The sequence below is a fragment of the Erythranthe guttata genome, chromosome 10, assembly GCF_056151865.1.
Source record: "Erythranthe guttata isolate IM_541 chromosome 10, IM_541, whole genome shotgun sequence".
In the NCBI taxonomy this organism is placed as follows: Eukaryota; Viridiplantae; Streptophyta; class Magnoliopsida; order Lamiales; family Phrymaceae; genus Erythranthe; species Erythranthe guttata.
Genome location: NC_142542.1, coordinates 17,999,111 through 18,020,540, shown reverse-complemented (window position 1 = coordinate 18,020,540; position 21,430 = coordinate 17,999,111). Strand labels below are relative to the sequence as shown.

The following is a 21,430-nucleotide window of genomic DNA, read 5'->3' as shown; positions in this document are numbered from 1 at the left end:
TTTTCATTTTCGAATTATTCTCTCAAAACATTGTCTGAGACCGAATTTCTTTTGATATTGCAAATGCCTCACTTAATTGAAATCCAATATACTTTTTAAAGAACAAATATTAAGAAATTAAAATACTCTTTATTTTATTCAATTTCCTTTTAGCTTTTCCTTTAGTATAATTAATCTTGATTTGTTTAATGAGGCTCGTTAAAAATCTTTAGGGTATTAATCAAAATAAAAAGAAGTAAATCTTTAGGGTAAATTACAACCACTTCCTAAGAAATGGTCAAATTATGAAAGAATCCCTCTTGTTTGGGTAATTACAATAACCCCTTCAACTATAAATTTTCTTACAAGTCCACTCCCTTAAGGTATGATCAAATTGTCTTCGAGATTATATGGAATATTCTCAATTTTTTTACCCGTTTTATCCCATCCGAGCTCCACATTTTGAAGCAAGATGATCATAAGGTGTGTATTTTGGCTTGTATATATCAGATTGCGGTGCATAAAAAACTGCATTATTTTTGTACAAAATGAGTACAAACTAGAGTACATTCCACGGGATCTAGAAGATTATGTTGGATTTGACACCATAAGGATGGACGTGTAAGAATATTCATAATTAATGGGTATTTATAATTATCCAAACATGAGGGGTGTTTTTTCATAATTAGAATATGTCAGGGGTGGTTGTTATAATTTACCGAAATCTTTACAGTTCATTTCTATTTATACTAAGTTAAGCTTCTTTTTTTAGCGTCCGTTAGTGATGGGCACGCCTGTCGGGCAACGAAGAATCACCATTCCCTCCATTTCTTTCTCACACACACACACACATACACATACTCACACACACACATACACGTACTTTCTCTCTTCTCTCTCTCTCTCTCTCTCATCAGAAAATTTCTGTGTCCGTCAAAATTCTATTTTTTTTTTCTCACTGTTCGACGCACGACCCTTTCCGATTGAATCTCGTCACTCTATATTTGTTTCGATTAAGCTGAGTGGAGTGATTGCATTGGATCCGTTTGATTCGTTTTCGAGTTGGCTTGAGGACTGCTATCAATTCTCGATATATATAAGGTAAAATTGGCGTATAAAGGAGTTTTTCGCTGTTTTCTTCCTTGTTTCGTTCGTATTTTTGTAGATTTTAATGTCGGATTGAATGCCTAATTTGATTTCGTAATGCCGTGTTATGGGGGTGGTGGGAACGGAATTTTTACGCCTGTGCTAGTTTGTTGGTTGATTTAATCTTTGAAAAAAGGTTGGAATTGATGATCATGGGCGCCATCATTTTCATTTGGAAACTCCAATGTGTTTGTTTGAGGCAATGCTATTTTCGGCAAAATTATTGTGTATAAAGGGATAGTAGGGCTGAGTGAATCTCCCACAGATGAAATCTGATTTGGGCTGATTTAAGGCTCTGTGCCATGTCGTTTGTTTCGGAATTAGGATATATTAGTCTAATTTCGACACCTTATCTAGCATTTTACCGACAGGCCTAAGAAACGACCTTAGACGAAGAAACGAAAGGACATAAAATCAAACATGGATATAGTTGGATAAAGTGTACTAGACATTTCAGTTGTTTTCTTTTTTCCTGCCGGAATTAGAGACCATTCATTCAACGTGTTTCACTCTAGGCAGTAGGCACAGAATATTATAGGTAGTAAGATACGGTCTTTGAATTTAAGTGACAATGCAATGTGGTTTTTGCTAAGCATTGCACATGCACTGATATTTCCTGAAAAACATTGTATCGTTTGATTGATTGTTTTTTCTATGACCATTATAAGTTGCTGTTATATTAGTGACATACTATTGTTTTGGCTCGTTGTCTTGTCTGTTTTGACTCCGAATGTTCTATTGTATATTTTGTTATTCTGGTTTGGTGTTTTCCTTTTAATTACAAGTATTGATGTTTTCCCCATTATTGTTTCAGGTCAACTTTCGGAGTAGACAGCTTTAAAGAAATTGGGGAAACAGTATGTCTGTTTCATCGAGAGATTTGGATCCAGCTTTCCAAGGAGCTGGACAGAAGGCGTATCCTTATTCTAACATGATAAAATTTCATATACACCATAGTTAAGTTGCAATTATAATGTTTGTTTGATGTTTGCTCTTTTATCTTTGAAACATGAGTTTTCAGAAGAATACAATGTCAATAAGATAGTTCGAACTTCGAAGTTGAAATTGCAGCCTGATAGGTGCACATGCAGTTGTTTCTTAAGTTATGTTGTTTTATGATCACTCTACACATGTTTGCCTCCTTGACTTAGTTTAGTGGCATTGAGATATGGAGAATCGAAAATTTTCATCCTGTTCGAGTCCCAAATTCTTCACATGGAAAATTCTTCACCGGGGATTCTTATGTGATTCTGAAGGTACTGTTGAGTTTTTCTTATTTAAAAAATTCATTCGGAACTATGTTGATTAGGGAGCACAAGAGGCCACCTTTGGAGTGCAAATTGCTATACTTATCTACATTTTACTGTACCTATGTATTTGATTTTTGGTCTTTGCTCTATCATGATGTCATTTTGCACTTTTTCAATGACCATAAACATTGCACTTTAAGGATAAGCATAAATGTAGCAATTGTAAAAGTCAAATTAGATAATACAGAGATTACTGAGCTCTTTTGCTGTTGCTATATGCAGTGGTCTTTCGTTTTGAGAACGTCGTCACTTTATTATTACAAGTATAATAGACGAGTTTGTCTGAGTGTGTACTTAATCTCCTTTTTGCAGACAACTGCACTGAAGAGTGGTGCCCTCCGTCACGATCTTCATTATTGGCTAGGTAAAGATACCAGTCAGGTAAGTCTTCTATGTTATCTTTTGTCTATGACTTAAGCCACTCCTACAAAAAAAAAATTAAAAATTAAAAATTACCTAACTATCTATGTATTTTCCTGTGTAGGACGAAGCTGGCACTGCAGCCATCAAGACAGTTGAACTAGATGCGGCACTTGGCGGGCGTGCTGTTCAGTATCGTGAATTACAAGGCCATGAAACAGAGAAGTTCCTCTCGTATTTTAAACCATGTATAATACCTCAAGAAGGAGGAGTTGCCTCAGGCTTCAAGCATGCTGAGGCTGAAAAACATCAGACCCGTTTGTTTGTTTGTAAAGGAAAGCACGTCGTTCATGTGAAAGAGGCAAGCTGTACTATTCATTCTCCTCTTTTTAATAGTTCATCATCCTAATACAAATCTCTTATGTTAACATTTTTTTGTTTGGTGTTGGACAGGTGCCTTTTGCTCGATCCACTCTAAATCACGATGACATATTTATTCTCGATACAGAGTCTAAGATTTTTCAATTCAATGGTTCCAACTCATGTATTCAAGAGAGAGCTAAAGCTCTTGAAGTTGTTCAGTATGTTAAAGATACGTATCATGACGGAAAATGTGAAATAGCATCTATTGGTAATTATGCTACTACTTGCACGTTCTTGTATGTTAATTACCGAGGCATATTTGCATTACAGCTGCCGTTTCTTTTGACTGCAGAAGATGGAAAACTAATGGCCGATTCTGAGGCTGGAGAATTTTGGGGCTTCTTTGGTGGCTTTGCTCCGCTCCCAAGGAAAGCAAACACTGATGAACCGAAGAGCAATGGTGTTATCTCTTCTACGCTTTTCTGGTATTAATTTCTTCCACTCATGATGCTTATTCTAGTATCTCTCACATGCATCTCATCTATATTTAGTCATTTTTTTCGACTTTATTATACACGTCTTTGGTCTTCGGCATACACATTGCAAAATATTTACAAAATGATAGTGATACTTTCTTCCCGGGATTAGTCACAGAAATCGTGTCTGCATCGATTAACATACGATAAATTGGAAGTTCACATTTTGCTTCACCTAAAAAAGTAAAGGGACATTTGCTTAATTTGACATGATGAGAACCATATTTATAATTTGACATGTTAGTGTGCTGACGGCTGACAGCCGTCTTTAATGTTTGAAGTGTTGAGAAGGGAGAGGCAGTACCAGTCGAGGCAGATTCTATGACAAAAGATTTATTAGACACAAATAAATGTTATATCCTTGATTGTGGGGTGGAAGTCTTTGTTTGGACTGGGAGAAATACTCCTCTTGAGGAAAGGAAAGCTGCAAGCAGCACTGTTGATGTAAGTTTTAGCTGGTTTTACTACTTCTCGAGTTCTATCCTTGCCTTTTAACTCAACGGTTGCTTTTGGAATGACAGGAATTATTGCGTAGCCTTGATAGACCTAATTGTCATATTATCCGTGTAATTGAGGGGTTTGAAACGGTGATGTTCCGCTCGAAATTTGATTCTTGGCCCCAATCGACCAATGCAGCTGCGTCTCAGGATGGTCGAGGAAAGGTCGCAGGTCAGTAATATATGCCAGAATTGTGCTAAATTTTGAACATCAATTTCTTTATCCAGTACTTGTTTTTGTTGCCTTTAATTTCAAAATTATCCATTATTCATACTCATCGTTCTTATTTTCTGCTCTTATTTTGATGTGTTATAGCACTTCTAAAGCGCCAAGGTGTTAATGTGAAGGGTCTTGTGAAAACAGAATCTCCCAAAGAAGAGCCTCAACCATACATAGACTGCACAGGCGATTTACAGGTGACTGCAAAAAGCAGCTTGTTTGTGTTTAGTGTGTCTGAAAATAACCATCTCTATTTGGGCATGAATTCTATTATGAAGTAAAAGGAAAGCAAGATTCTTTCAACCATCAATCCAAGGAATTCATTCCGAGAGATCTGTTGAATGCTACCTTGGCCATTTTTATAGAACTTTTATGAATTAATATACTTCAATTACATTAATGAGAAATGCGTTTCTCTGTTGTTGATAGTCTTCCTTTTACTAATAGTGAATTATAAATTAATTTTTTCCTTGGTTCACCCTGTATTGATTTATTACTTTGCTGCTTACATGGACCAGGTTTGGCGTGTGAATGGTCAAGAGAAGATTCTTCTGGAAGCTTCTGACCAGTCAAAGTTTTACAGTGGAGATTGTTATATCTTTCAATACTCTTATCCCGGGGAAGAAAAAGAAGAATATCTCATAGGAACATGGTTTGGAAAGCAAAGTGTTGAGGTGAAGTCTTGAGTTCTTGCTTAACATTTTTTTTTGCACGGACAAAATTTATCACTCCTAACTATTAGGAAGAAAATTCATCTAATTCTAATATGTTTTTTTTTTATTGCACGACTATTCTTATTCTGCAAAACTTTAAACAAATAACGGTCTATTGTTGTACAATCAGCTGAATTATTTGAAATAGTTAATAGGACTGAAGTGCTGCTAGTAAAATTTGAATTTTAAATTAGAATGCTTTCTCTTACCCCTACAGCCACTTTATGGAACTAAAGAAGAATGTAAAGAGTGTTTATTGTCATATTTATCATAAACTTCCGTGTAAGTGTAGTCTACCTTAAGGATTTTTTGCATGCGTAAGCATCCAAAACGAAGATTTTTTTTGTTTAAAATAAACTAACAAGAGCATGTTCAGTGTCCTAGGCTTTATATATGTTTTTGAAGTCATTTCACTAGAATTATCTTACGAGTTACTTTCCAGTCATGAGATCTTGTTACAAAATCATTGAATAAGTGGTGCTTAACAATTGTCAGTATAATACGAACTGTCAGTGTAAATGAACTATAAACAATTCATACAGTCATGCATACTTTATTTATAAATGTTATTAAAAATTTACTAAGAGAATTATTGATCACGCTATGTATGTTCTACAGGAGGATAGGGTTGTAGCAGCTTCCCAGGCTAGCAAGATGGTTGAGGCAATGAAGTTCTTACCCACTCAGGCAAAATAACTCGATAGCTTGATTGTATTTAGTTTATTAATGCTTCTGTCTTTATGTTTATATTAACTTTTTATTGTTATGCGCATTTCTAGGCTCGGATTTACGAAGGCAATGAACCAATCCAGTTCTTCGCCATTTTTCAGAGCTTCATCGTACTTAAGGTTTGTCAATATACAAACAGTTTTTTTTTTTAATAATTTATCTTCCTTTCGTCTTATAAATTTCATATATCTTTATTAATCAATGTTACGACAATATAATTTTATCTGCACATCAGGGAGGTCTTAGTGAGGGATATAAGAATTACATAGCTGAAAAGGAACTTTCAGACGATACATATTCCGCGGAGGGACTTGCATTATTTCGAGTTCAAGGAAGTGGACCGGAGAATATGCAAGCGATTCAAGTTGAACCTGTAAGTCTTATACGCTTATTTATTGTCTTATTATATCTGTAGTGAAGGAAAATTAAAACTTGTCATTTAATTCATTCAGGTGGCCTCATCGTTGAATTCATCGTACTGTTACATACTACACAGTGGGTCCTCTGTGTTTACCTGGTTAGGAAATCTTACAACACCTGAAGACCAGGAGCTCGTAGAAAGGCAGCTGGATATTATAAAGGTCTTCTGTATTTTCAGTGATAACATACTATATTTACTTAGCATATTACATAATTAAAAATGCAGATGTCGTGATATTTTGGTTATTAGTGTCATTATTGCATCTTACTGCATATTATGTCAGTGAGGGAACGAGTTGACGTACAGAAAATGTTAGCATTTCTATTGACTCCACGTTATTGTCACCCTTTATATTTACAGCCAGAAATGCAGTCTAAATTTCAAAAAGAAGGATCAGAAACCGAGCAGTTTTGGGAATTGTTAGGTGGAAAAACTGAGTACCTAAACCAGAAAATCGAAAGAGAGGCTGAAAGTGATCCTCATCTATTCTCGTGCACTCTATCCAAGGGTAAGACACTGTTTCCGTTGTTTATATATATATATATATATATATATATATAGAACTGACGTGTTTATTTCATCATTCCTTGTACAAACTATGGCTGAATATGACCCCGGGTTCAGGAGATCTAAAGGTGTGTGTTTCAGTTCTTATTGCCTTCGTTTTTTCAATGAATAGTTTATCCTCCAAGACGATGAGTTAAAAATTTGTATCGCAGGTCACAGAGGTATACAATTTCAACCAGGATGATCTAATGACTGAGGATATATTCATTGTTGATTGCCACTCAGACATTTATGTCTGGGTCGGGCAACAGGTTGAGTCGAAGAATAAGATGAATGCGTTGAGTTTGGGGGAGGTATGTTTTATATTAAGTTTGCTCGATTCATTTTTAAAGTCAAGCTGTTAATAAATGGAAAATAGTTCAATTTTCACATGTTTTGGCTTCTAACAGAAATTTCTGGAACGTGATTTTCTTCTCGAGAAATTGTCCATGCAAGCTCCAATATATGTTGTTATGGAAGGGAGTGAACCGTCGTTTTTCACTCGTTTTTTCACTTGGGACTCCAAAAAATCGGCAGTAAGTGCTCTCTCTCTCTCTCTCTCTCTCTCTCTCTCTCTCTCTCTATAGTTACCTGAGGTTCTTCTTCGCAAATGATGCCTTGTGAGATAACTTAGTGACTTTATATATGGTGACAGATGCATGGTAACTCTTTCCAAAGAAAGCTTGCTATTCTTAAACACGGAGGCACTCCAGTGTTGGATGTGAGTTTCTTCGTTTCCATATTAACTCAACATTTGATATAAATCTCTATTTGTTCTCTAAATTATTCTTCCTTCTTATATGTATGCCAAATTATAGAGACCAAGAAGAAGAATACCCGTTTTTGGCGGAAGATCAGCCGCACCGGAAAAAGCACAGCGTTCAAGAAGTGTGTCTTCGTTTAGCACCCCGGATCGAGTTCGTGTAAGAGGAAGATCCCCTGCTTTCAATGCTATAGCTTCCACATTCGAAAGTCCCAATTTGAGGAATTTGTCAACTCCTCCTCCAATGGTGAGAAAGCTCTACCCTAAATCAGTCACCCCAGATTCCGATTCGTCTAATAGCCAGGCCTCGAGATCGGCAGCTATAGCTGCATTAACATCAAAGTTTCAACAACCATCTGCTGGACAGTTCATTATCCCTCGTTCTCTTAGAGGTATATATATAACCTTTTTCAACTTTTTTTTAGAACCACAATCATAATAAGAAAAAGGGTAAATTACGACCACCCCTGAGGTATGGTCAAATTACGAAAACTCCCCTCCTGCTTGGGTAATTACAACCACCCCTCAACTATAAATCTTTTTAAACGTCCACCTTGCGGTTTCAAATTTAGTGGAATCTTCGAGATTATATGGAATATTATCACTTTTGTACCCACTTTATCCCATTCGAACTCCACATTTTGAAGCAAGATGATCATAATATGTGTTTTTTGGCTTGTATATATCAGATTGTGGTGCATCAGAAGCGGTATTTTTACACAAAACGAGTACAAACTAGAGCACATTCCACAAAATTTAGATGATTATGTTGAAATTTACACCATAAGAGTGGAAGGGTAAGAAAAAATCATAATGGAGGGGTAGATGTAATTATCCAAACAAGAGGGTTTTTTTCGTAAATTGACCATACCTCAGGTGGGTGGTTGTAAGGTACCCTAAGAAAAACCATTGAGCTTCTTGTTTGCATTCAACAATGGGTTTCAAAATCTTTAGCTCTAAAAAATTTCAACTAATTTGAAATGATCATTTTGTAAATTATATGATCAAATTCAAATCCTCTAAAGTGCACTCTCACTGTTCCATTCTTGAAAGATTCTTATTTTCTTTTTTCTTTTTGCTTTCGATCATTTTCAGTGAGCCCCGAGTTACCAAAACCAAGATCCGAGGCGATTTCTAAAGAAAACTCGGGAGAACAACTGAAACCGAAGCCAGACACTATACATGAAGATGTAACTGAAGGTGAAGTCGAGGATGAAGAGGGGCTTCCAATTCACCCATACGATCGTCTTACGACTTCATCAACTGATCCCGTTGAAGATATTGATGTGACTAAACGAGAGGTATTAATTAATTAACTGCATTCAGGATTAATTCTTTTAGTTCGTATATATCTTTAGTTAACGTTTTTTTTATATATATTAAGACGTTTTCTGTTCTGCAGACTTATTTGTCTGCAGAAGAATTCAAGGATAAATTCGAGATGACTAAGAACGCTTTCTACAAATTGCCTAAATGGAAACAGAACAAAATGAAGATGGCACTCCAACTCTTCTGACTCATCACATAGCATGCTCGGAAATTTATACGTTTTTTTTTCTTTCTAAATACATATATTCGCCAAATCTAATCACTTCATTTCAGAAACAGTCTATAGACACCTTCATTTATACAGCAACGGCAAAGCGGTGGATTTTTAGCTGCAGTCTGATCCCAGGAAGCTTTTGATGCATCGGGATTTTTTTCATTTTTTTATTTTTTATTTTTTATAGTGAGTTAGTTTCTTGATATTCTTTTCGGTCCCAATTTTGCTGTTAGCTTGCATTTTTGTTTACGTATATTCAATTATACTTGCTTTTGGGTTTCGTTTAGCAGAGTGATAGGAAGTTGTGCACAAATGCAGGGCTTTTTAGTGTAAGGACTGAAAAATGTGTACATGAATGTTAAAAACCCAAGTGCAGTCATTATTTGATTATTAGCAAATAAATGTTCGATTTTGTTCTTGTTAAAATTGTTCTTTTTACTTGGGACTTTTTTTTTATTTAATTGGACAGATTATTGCTAGAGAAAGGGTTGTGGAAATTATGGAAATACAATTTGCATTCCTTATTTTTGCACCGATTTCACATTTGGTCTCTCATGTTAGAAAAAAACACATTTGGTCTCTCATATTTCAAAAATTAAACAGTTTTAGTTTTTTTCGTCAAATTTTTGTTAGTACTAATAGAATCAAGTGTGTGCAGATTATTGCCTTAAGTGACGAAATAACGGTAAATTGACGGAAATACCCAAAAAAGTTAAAATTATTGAAACATGAGTGACCAAAAGTGGTTTTTTTTTTTTTAACATGGAGGACCACATGTGAAATCGGTGCAAATATGAGGCGTAAAAATTGTAATTTTCCATTCTTTCTTCTTTCTTTATTTTAATATTTTCACACTCTCTCCAGTGGACACTTTCCCGCTCCCTAGCCGCCTCCGTCACTTTGTCAGGCCCCTATTTCGTTTACTTTCCCTCTTGTAGGGATGGATGTAAGAAATTTAAAAATTACAGGAATTTGAACTTGGATGTAATTTCATAAAAATATGGACTTTTTGGTAATTAGACTTTACCGTAGCGAGGTGGTTGTAATTTACCCTATTTTAAGATACGGGATTAAAGTACTAATCATTTTTAATCATGATTAAGGACTGAAAATCTTGATGGAAAAGATAGAATCACAAATTCTAAATTCAAAATCAAATGCATTATGAATTTACTTCAAATAATTTACAGAAATCAAGAAATCCACAAACATCAGGTATGAATGTAATAGAACCAGTCAAACCTTGAGGAAGTTGTGTGCTTATAATCGAACCAGATATGGGTAATATGCAAAACAGTCAAACCACAAGGGGTTAACTGTTGTTTATCCTTTTATAAGATAACTAATTAAAATTAAAATTTAACTAAAAAAAATAATATAACGACATAACCTCGCGCGATAAGTTAATAATCTCCCTTAAATAAAATAAAAGGATAGATTCGTAAATTGATGAGTACATGCACGACGTGTATATCATCATGAAATACGAGATGCAGTACCAAATACGACAGCCAAAAAATTAAGTTGCGATTCAATACGATGTGATTGGACGAGCGTCAATTTTTAGGAAATCATTTATTTTCCAAGTTGTGTTTTTTAGGAAATCGTATTTGTTCATATTTATTGTGAAAATTATATTTTGCGCGTGAATTTAATGTCAAGAACCTCTTTTTTTCGAAAGAATTTATTGTAAAATACTTTACTTTTACAACTCATGTACAGCCTATAACGAGCGATAAAATTTCTTAAAATGCATCTCGTTTTGTTTGAATTTTGAAAATTTTGGAAAAAAAGTACATAGAAAAATAATAAAAATGGTAAATATCATTTACATGAATCAAAATCATTTCTTTAGGATCTTCATTATTATTGAAAATGACAACCATATATGGAAATTTTTCATAGCAAAACATATTTATTACAAATAACAAACAATAGTTGTATCCTTGCTCTTTCAATGTATGTGAATTGCTACACTCAATTGGAATAATGGGAAAACAAATTCAAATCATTTCGAAAAATGACTTCGATTACATCAAACACCAAGTGAAAAATAAAAAAAACATCATCGAGTAAACGAGTAGAACAATTTGATACGAAAGTTGGATTCCTTCGGATCCCAATAGAGACCAATGTAGTCATCAATCTTGAAGTTCCTATCTCTCATAACCCCCACGCAAGTGAGAATGCAATTCTCACTCGGAGTTATCTGGAAATAGACCTCGTTCCCATCGTACTTTTTAGGTTTTTTCTCGTTCGTCACATCCCACACGGCCACCGCAACCCTATGGCCTAAAATGGCTATGTGGTTAGCCATGCAGAAGTTCCAATACCGGAGAATATGCTCGAACGTGTCGTTAAAGGAAATTACAATCTTGCCAGATGAGATTTCGTAGTGATTCAGGGTTTTCTTGATCTGCCAGGGGTGGTTGGGGTCCACCACCGGCGGGGGGTACAGATCCCGCATCTCGACCAGCATTCGGTTGCGGCGGGACCCCAACGGGTGGGGATTGGCGGCGACGGCGGCCGAATCTTCATCACCTTTGGTGGGGAAGAAGTTGTAGTAGTATGTCTTCTTTAGGGTTTGGTGTGTTACCAAAGCCATTAGGGTAGGGTAGGGTAGGGTGGGGTGGGGTGGGGGTGTATAATAACTTTTGCTCTTGTTTGTTTTTTTGATTTGATGAAACATTGGAAAATGGTGGTGCAATATTTATAGGGCTAGTGAACCTCTTGTTGGAGAAAGTTTGTAATGTCACACTTTATGATTGTAAATATCAAGAATCCAATTGGATATTCAAATGAATGGCTATTAAGGAAAAAAAATTTAAATTTTTTTGTGCAACTTCTAATTACTATTTTTTATGTCGAGGAAATAACATTCATGGATTTGCCATTGCCTCTACTTACCAATTTTTTTTATGAACTTTTAATTTTTATTACCATGCAAAAAGTCCAACCAAGACTGGATTTTTATACAATTGTGTCTTGGATGTTATTTATTTATTTCCTTTTTATTATTTAGGACAGTTGGTGAACATTACTTCTATTTCTAATATTCTCTACTTATTATTTTTATTTTATTATTAATTAAATTAATTAATTTTGTAGAAGAAATTTAGTCACAATATGTAACATTATGGCTGAAAATTTATTGAATAGATTTCCTTCCTCACTTGGCCATCTTTTAACCTAAAAATAAATAAATTTCAAAGATATATATCTTTATGTATTATTCAATATGGGGGATTATCAAAACTATAATAATAATTAACGTAGTTTCCAAATTAATTAACTACGAATCGTCGGGATTTGATGAATTTTTTTGACATGTAAATCGTTTTTTTCTTTTCGTTTTAGTCATTGCTTACAAAATTAATCGCAATGGTACAAAAACTACTATTTGTACTGGTCCGTAGTTTTCGATTGGGGATTTCAACTAATATTTGATGCGAAAAAATAAGAATTTATAGATTAACTACTCGCCAAACAAGGAATCAATTAATTTCGGTCTATATCGACAAAACAGTTAGATGGATAAGTTGGCGTTGAGATTCAAATCAATTAATAGAGTTAGTTGTATTATTTTGGCGTAAACGATGTCACGACAACAGATCGGGTTTAAATATTTTAATTTAAACAATTATTTGTTAATATCAAATTTCAAAGAACAGGTTAAAAGTTTTTCTAGGGTTTAAGAACATAAGTTTCTGATTTCTGATTCAAAATGACAATAGTTTGGATGTTCTGATTTTTCGAACATGATAAATGAATGGCCTCCATAAATTTTGAGCTTATTGCATTTATTATCTCTATGAAACTCGCAACTGCACGATTCCCCCGTATCGTAAAAAAAATCAGTAAATACCGTTTGTACTTATTAGTCGAAGGCAAAAATCCTTCATGTGTTTTTGATATAAGAAAAGTCCAGTCCTTGAATAGACAATTTTTAAAGCTAAAAGGACTAAACTGAATTTGTGAAAACATTGCAGAAACTTAAGGGATTAAATTGCAAGTTTACAGAACTTGATTAAAATCTTAACCCTAGCTATGAACCCCTATTCCGCCGCTAGCACCAATCCCCCTCCCCACCCCACATTCATCTTTGCTGATGAGCCAAACTGCCGGAACAAACTAGGACTCAAATTCAAGAAACAACCACCTATCTAAATTCGACTACAAAACAAGCAATCAATACAAATTAAATGATACTGCGCGATTCTAGAAATTAATTGCAGGGTGGGCTTAAATTTTTAAATGTTCGCAGGCAGCACCCTCGAAAAAAGATGTAGGACTTCTTTTTATTTAGTAAACTATTACTTCTTTTGAAAACACTACAAAAGAAACTGGTTTATGTGACGCAAACACTCGTCGCAAAAACTCAATATTTCGTCGCAAAAGAATTTAGGTGACAAAATTTTTCGTCACAGGGGTCATCGCGTAGGTCCCATCGCGAAAGGTGTTATGTGACAAACTGAAGTTTTCGTCACAACATATTGTGACAAAGGAAAAATTCGTCACATAATGTTTTATTGTTGTGACGAAGTGGTCGTCACAAAATTTGTTCGTCACTAAAAATATTTTTCGTCACATGAAGTAATCTTCTCACTTACTTCTTGTGACAAATTATTTTGTCACATGAGACATAATATCTATTGAGACAATTATTTCGTCACAAAAAAAAATAATAATAACAAATATATAATTTGTTATATAATATTTATATTATTCATACTTAAATTATATAAACTAATAATACAATTCCACAGAACTAAACAATGATTTCGAAAATAAAATTGTATTGCAATATATCGTACAATTACACATACAAAATACATGAGTCAATAAAATCAAATTGAAACTTACATTAAAAAAATAAACTACATAATATATAGACACCGTCCTTCCTTCAGTCGAGCGATATCCTTTCTCCTACCAACATTCTTTGTACTTTAGAATCTGTAAATTGAAAATAAAAAGATCAACAAATATAAACAATTTATATTTAGCCGAAATTAAAAAATATTATTTCCCTGCAGACAGGCCCGTTCCTGGGAATTCGGGGGCCCTAGGCGAGGTTTAAAGAACAATTGAAAACATGGGCCCCTATATGATGAACCATTTTTTTTTTATTAATAGTGTTCGAAATTGAATGTAGTAAAAAAAATTATATATTTTTTTTAAATGAAGAAAATAAAGATTCTGAGGGTTCGGGGGCAGTGCCCCATAATATTTTTTGAAATGTATGAATATAAAGTAATTAAAAATATGGACAAAAATTCAAAATTAACAATATGATTTGCTGGTTCACTTCCTGCCGTGACTTATAGTTTTTATAGCAATAGACTTCAAAAATATTTATAAACTTGAATACATTAATAAATATTGATTCTTATTTTAGAATAAAAATAAGTAATTAAGACATTATAAATTAATATTTAGGGGCCCCAAGGTCAAGAAATTATAAAAAAATATCTATTGATCTTTAGTTTAAATTTATTTTAGAACCAATGTTTCAAAATATTATATATAATAAATTTTTAAAAATAATTACTAATATATAAAGTGTATATAAAATAATTTGGGGTCCCCAAATTTTTGAAAAAAATCGGGGGCCCTAGGCGACCGCCTACTTCGCCTCCCCTCAGAACCGGCCCTGCCTGCAGAAAATATATCAGAAATTTAAAAAATCTTTCAAACACGAAAATCAAGATTAACGAAACAACATAATACCTTGTCGACCCAAACATCTTTATATTCAACTATATACCAATGGCATAGCATTGGAATTAACCTTGTCTCCAAACATAGACAGGCCTACATTAGAACTAACTCTTGGACAATCATTATTCATTGAACAATATGTTTGTCCACTAGCAAAATAGTTCAAACTCGAAAAAACAAATTACGTAATTCCGGAACACTCAAGAACGCAAGTATTTAAAAATAACCTCGTGGCACTCTTTGTTCTTGAAATTCTGTCTCCTTAGAGAGACGAATTTTCTTTAGAACGTACCTGCAAGAGATGATTCAAAAAATTACTTAACTATTCAAAAGGTAAATAAAAACATGATCATTAACCTTCATAAAAACACGATACCAACCAACTTCAGTCTTCAAAAGCATGTAACATATTGCCATCAGCATCATTCTCCAGGAATAACAAAAACAAATGATTAACACACTATAAAACTTACTAAAGAAAATGAAAGAACATCTGATCAACAAGTGCATATACCAAAGATTCAAGAACTTGTAAATGATAGTGAATAAGGTTATGAACAATCATGGTGCATTTGGATGGAGGGATTTGGGGGAGGGATTTCAAATTCATAATAACAAATCCCTTGGACTTGTTTGGATTGAGGGATTTGGAGATGGATTTCAAATCCCCACCCCTCCTTTTTAGTTGTTTTTGGAGCAACAGTGGTGGATTTCAAATGACTCCAAAATTGGAGTCATTTCAAATCCATTCCCCAAATCAAATCCCTCCCCAAATCCCTCCATCCAAATGCACCCTCATAGTGTGTAATGAATACATTAATCCTCCTAGACTGCAAATGTATCAAATTAGCACACGATGGAAAAGATTTCAAGAGGAAAAAAACAATGAATCTTCTTCAAGAGGAAACATACCATGAATTCATATAACAAATATATAATTTGTTATATAATATTTATATTATTCACTGAAACAGTTATCCATTGTGTCCAAGATCTTGGTCCATATACAAAAAATCAAAACCTATTATCACAGAGAACAAACAAAGCAAAACAGATGAACAATAGATGTCAATTCACATCTTGAAGAACATCTTCATATTTACAAATGAAAAAAAAATAAAAAATCGAGCACTTTGTGATAGCTAACGACAAACAACTTAGCCAATAATCTATTAACCGCGAAAACTTACATAAATTAATGGCTTTTCTTAATTATATGATCAAAACATATTCGATTTGGATAAATAGGCATAATCAGATCAAACTTAAGATAACTTATTCAAAAGCGGTTACCGAATTTTCTTAAACAGTTGTTCAACATACTCAAGCACTCGTTCATCCCATTTTCCAGCAGAATATTCTCCATTAAAGATGCTAAGATGTATTGATAAAATATATATATCCATGTATTATATAAAATATATATATATGAAATCAACAAATCGACCAACAATTTCATAACAAATTCGCTTCAATTTTTTTTAACAACGAATTCTACTATTCATTGTATAAGTTTGAAGTACTTATATCACTGCATCTAACAATTCAAGGATTGAAGTAGAGAGAGAGAGAGAGAGAGAGAGAGAGAGAGAGAGAGAGAGAGAGAGAGAGAGAGAGAGTGTTACTAAACAATAAATATTTGGTGAACTCAACAATAATATAATGAAAATTAGGACCTTTTTGCGTTAATTTTAATTTCGAGTGGACTAAATAAATATATAGATATAATATAGTGAGAAAAAATAATTGATGGTGTGCTTGAGTCCACTCCTGCCCAAGAGTGGACTCGCTCCTGAGTACGATGATATAATTGGGTTGTTCGACATAGGGTTGGAGCATATATAGGCGGCGTGAATAGTGGATGAGAAGGCGGTGGCGGATTTGAACCCTGTGGTGCTGGTGGTAGTGTGGCCTCGAAGAGTAGAGGTGGTGCTGGTGGTAGTGTGGCCGTGGCGGAGCAGAGATAGTGGTGATGGTGATGTCTCCATTGTTCTGCTAATGGGAAGAAGATGAACGAGTGAAATGGGCCAGTAAAAACAATGGCTATCTTAATCACCGAAGGTCATTTTCGTCTTTTCATGATTGGTCAACTGGCATAAGGTAAATGAGTCGAGTGAGCATCCTAAAAATAAGTATTGGGGAATGGGGGTATTTGCTAATTTGTTTATAGAGGAAAAATGCGCAGTTTCGAAATTCACAGGATAGTGAATGCAATAAACTCCCAAAATTCTACCTTTCGAAAACAGAAAGGGTAAATGGCACTTAACCCCCTTGTGGTTGCGATATTTTGCGCATGACCCCCTTATGGTATGAAATTATGCACATAATCCCATTATGCAAAATTATGGTTTCCCAAGGGAGTTCAAGTGCCTAATTTCATACCATAAGTGCAAAATATCCGAACTACAAGGGCTTAAGTGCTATTTACCCAAACAGAAATTCAAAAAAATTCAAAATAGTTCCTAATTGCGCGCAACGGCACAAACCCACCTCCGTATATTACAGAAATTTTTGAAAAATGCAATCCAGCTTCAGATTTGCTTCCTCAAAATTCAAAAAAAATAAATAATCATCGATAAATCATAAATATATAATTAGAGAAATACGAATCACTCCCAATATTCATTAGCCATTTATAAATTCTCAACACATCTTTTTCACAAACCCTAACAAAGAGAAAATGGATCCCAAAAGACCACATTCCCGGCGATCGGCGGAGATAATCGCCGGCAACGACGATCTACTGACGGAATTAATCCTCCTCCACCTCCCGGCAACATCCCTCCTCCGGTTCAAGTCAGTAAGCAAACACTGGCAAACCCTCATCTCCGCCCCCTCTTTCGTCCGCCAACACGCCACCCACCGCGGCGGCGGCAATTCCCCGCCTTTATTCATCTTCCGGTCAAATTCGCACCAATTCTTCTACTTCAACCCCGCCACCAAAACCCTCCGCCGCCAAAAATTCTATCACCGTTACCGACACACGAGGATCCTGCAATCAACCAACGGCCTAATGCTCCTCGAGTGCAGAAAATCGAAGTACGGCCAGAAACACTACGCCGTCTACAACCCCACGACGCGGTGGTCGAGAACTCTGATCGACGCCAAGAGGAAGAACAAGGCGGCTATCTCCGGCGTCTGCTTGGTTTTCGACCCGTCGAGATCACCCCACTACAAAATCGTCTGCGTCCGATCCGGTAAGAATTGGGAATACTCCAACCCCACAATCGACATTTACGATTCGCAATCCAGAACGTGGAATTACCGACTACACTTCACTCCGATTAAAATCAAATTCTCGAGTGGGATTTACCGGAACGATTGTATATATTGGATCCGACCGACTTCGAGATCCTATTACTACAATCTCCGAACGGATGCGGAGGGTAAAATGATGAACAACCTCCCGCGGATTAAAACTCCGTGGAGACGAAACGGCGAAACGAACAAGAACTACGTGATGGAATCGAACGGGCACGTGCATATTATCTGCACCTATGTGGGGCCCGAATTCAAATCAATGTTCGTGTACGAGTTGTCGGAGGATAATTCGGGTTGGTACGATAAGTACCGGGTCGATTTGGGTCGGATTTCGTCTGTATTGGCGGAGAAGAACGATCCGGTCGAGTTAGTTGGGATTGTTAGGCGGGAGAGAGAAGAAGATTCGTCGGTGCTGCTTCACTCTCCGGGGAGGATTATACGTTACACGTTTTCCGATGGCAGTTTCGAGGTTTTGGTTGATTTTAGAAATAGGAGTGAGATTTACAAAGAAGGTGATGGATTGCAGTTTCGCGGGCATTTTTGTTATCAGTTCGTCGAGAGTTTGGCTCGTGTTTGAATAACGAATTTTCGTACGATTCTTGTGTGCATGTTTATGGGTAACTTTTTTGTTAGTTAATTTCTCCGATTAAATTTTGATTGTTTCATGTAAAATACTTATATGGTGTTTACGGTCGGCGTTAGGGTTCGAAAGGTTTGATCTTTTAGATGTTATATTTGGTAAAATATACAAATAAATGTGCGCATTGTGTTAGTTAAGATCAATGAGCATGGATCAGTTCGGCTCGATTTTTGGCAAAAACCGAACATGAACCAATAAATTCGGTTTTTATGAGATACGATCACACACATACAAATTTAAGGTTTGATCTTTATAATTATATCGTAACTATATAATATACAAATTTAAGATTCAAATTGCATGAGTTTCAAAATATCGTAACTATAACATTACTGTTGAAATTGGAGGTAAAAGTATAAAATTTTGCCAAATACACAATCAAATGAGCTTTGAGTATAAGGATTCAAATTGAGTTAGAAAGCCCACAAAATGATATACAAATTTCAAGGTCAAAATAACATAATAACATTTATCAATATAGTAAAATTAACCTAGCTAGGAAAAGAAAAGAAAAAAAAAACGAGGGTATTTTTTTTTTCCGCCGAATTCCGGCGTTGCCTTTTTTTTAGGAGTTTTTTTCTCATAAAATTTTTATCCCTTTTTTTACGCTACGCCGCTAAATGTTGACCGTAATTATACTGTCATTTATAGTAATTATACTTTCACTAACTAACAAACAGTACATTAATATAATTGTACTGTCGTTGACAGTAACATTTATGTAATTGTACTATCGTTGACAGTACAATTAGAGTCACTTACAATATTATTATTTTCTTGGATTTTTTTTCCATTTTGTTTGATTTGTTGACAAGTCAACGTAATTATATTACTGTCGTTGACAGTAATAACTTCAAACACAATAATATTACTGTCAACCACATCAATATTATTATTATTTTGGGTTTTTTGTTTTGTTTGAGTTATTCACAGAGTAACATAATAATATTATTGTCTATTATTGTAATATTACTGTAAACACAATAATATTACTGTGGTTGACTGTAATATTACTGTTGTTATAGTAATATTACTGTCAACCACAGTAATATTAATTCTTTTGGCTTTTTATTATGTTTATCTTTGTTGAACGGTCAACATATTAGTATTACTCTTTTACACAATAATAATGACTTTTGTTGTGTTAATATTATTGTGTTAGAGATTAATATAGCAATATCATTGTATTAAACTGTAGTATAGTTAATTTTACTCTGTTTAACAGTAATATAGTTAATACTACCGTCAACCACAACACTATTGTTGTTTAAACGGGGGCAAAAATATGTTAACGAAAAAAATTCAAAAAAAAAAAAAAAAAAAAAGAAATTGGTGGTGGAAAAATCAAGAAGAAAAAGAAAAAAAAAAGAGTTCAACGATGGAGACCCGTGGTGACGGACGGAATTGTCAATAAAATTGTGTTTTTTGTCAAAATTGAATAATTTGTAAAATTTATGGTCAAATTGAGGTTATATTAAATTAAAAAATGAAATTATAACATATTAAAATGTGAGTTGTTATTCTAGTCGTATACAAATCTCTGATCCATGTGTGGATTTGTTTGTAAAAAAATTTATTATATGAACATCTTTATTAACAAAATAATTTTTTTTCCCTAAAACACTATTAATGAGGGTCTTTCTAGGGTGAGATCCCATGTTCTAAACTTTTATGAGATACCCCCTTTATATTGCGCCACGTGTCCCTGCCAAAAAATCCATTTTTTCCTCATTTACGTATTGTCGTAAATACCCTTCGTATAATTAATATTTTCAAAAAATCGGCCATTATATATTACTAATGTAATGTCAATTTTACCCTCTATATTTTTAATGCAATTTTAAATACATATTTATTGTTGAATTAAAATTTATAATGTCAATTATATCATTATTCGTAAAAATCATTAAACCACCCATCCAAAATTGCATCAAACTAAATTCGAACTCGTGACCATCTGAAAACACACATGAATACTTACCATTAAGACACAACACATAATTGACAATAAACTAACAATACGGATATATATCACAAAGCTACAATTTATAATGGTTATAAAACTTATATAAATAATGTTAAATAAATTATTAATTCTCATATAATTATTATTATTACATATTAAAAATATCCCATACTAACAAATCTTTATATAATATAATTTAAAAATCTAAGGAAGGGTTGTTCAACTCGTGTAATTTAAAAATGAGTTTCGAAAGAATTTGAAGTTTGAATTGAATCGTAAATTGGAAGATTTAATTAAATCGTAATATTTGAATCAATTAAACTCATGTGTTTTCAATTCAAAAACAATATTCAAAGATTTGATCGATTAAGCTCAACTCATTTCAATTCGTATACAATATTCAAATATTTGAACCGGTTAAACTCAATAATTTACAATAGCGTATTAATCAATCTGTGTATAGTTAAAGTTTAGTAACTTTTTTTTATTGAATTTTATTATAAAAAATAATAAAATTTAATTTGTAAAAATCGTAAGATTTAATCGGTTCATGGTTAGATTAAATCTTACGATTTACGATCTGATTCTTACGATTTTACGAATTAAATTATTATTTTGTTGTTAAAATTGAATTAAAAGGATAGTAGACTTTAATTATAAATAGTTAACTCGATTAATACGTTCTTGTCAGTGGTTGAACTTAATCGATTCAAATT

General features: G+C 34.0%; 2 protein-coding genes across 2 annotated transcripts; both read left to right on the top strand.

The window, feature by feature from the left end:
• The first annotated feature begins 752 nt into the window (after window positions 1–752).
• Window positions 753–9,552, top strand: LOC105958129 (villin-4). The gene is made up of 23 exons (XM_088824128.1): window positions 753–1,080; window positions 1,940–2,040; window positions 2,282–2,381; window positions 2,748–2,816; window positions 2,920–3,156; window positions 3,249–3,426; window positions 3,511–3,643; window positions 3,976–4,138; window positions 4,216–4,363; window positions 4,508–4,608; window positions 4,930–5,085; window positions 5,743–5,811; window positions 5,904–5,972; window positions 6,089–6,226; window positions 6,306–6,434; window positions 6,635–6,782; window positions 6,899–6,909; window positions 6,994–7,134; window positions 7,231–7,356; window positions 7,476–7,541; window positions 7,639–7,975; window positions 8,679–8,884; window positions 8,986–9,552. Exons 2-23 carry the CDS (start codon window positions 1,985–1,987, stop codon window positions 9,097–9,099), a joined length of 2,895 nt encoding a protein of 964 aa, XP_088680254.1. The 5' UTR covers window positions 753–1,080; window positions 1,940–1,984; the 3' UTR covers window positions 9,100–9,552.
• A 7,857-nt stretch (window positions 9,553–17,409) lies between these two features.
• LOC105958111 (F-box protein At5g07610) lies at window positions 17,410–18,898 on the top strand. Its single transcript, XM_012982113.2, has one exon. The coding sequence runs from the start codon at window positions 17,528–17,530 to the stop codon at window positions 18,683–18,685; it is 1,158 nt and encodes a 385-aa protein (XP_012837567.2). The 5' UTR covers window positions 17,410–17,527; the 3' UTR covers window positions 18,686–18,898.
• The last annotated feature ends 2,532 nt before the right edge of the window (window positions 18,899–21,430 follow it).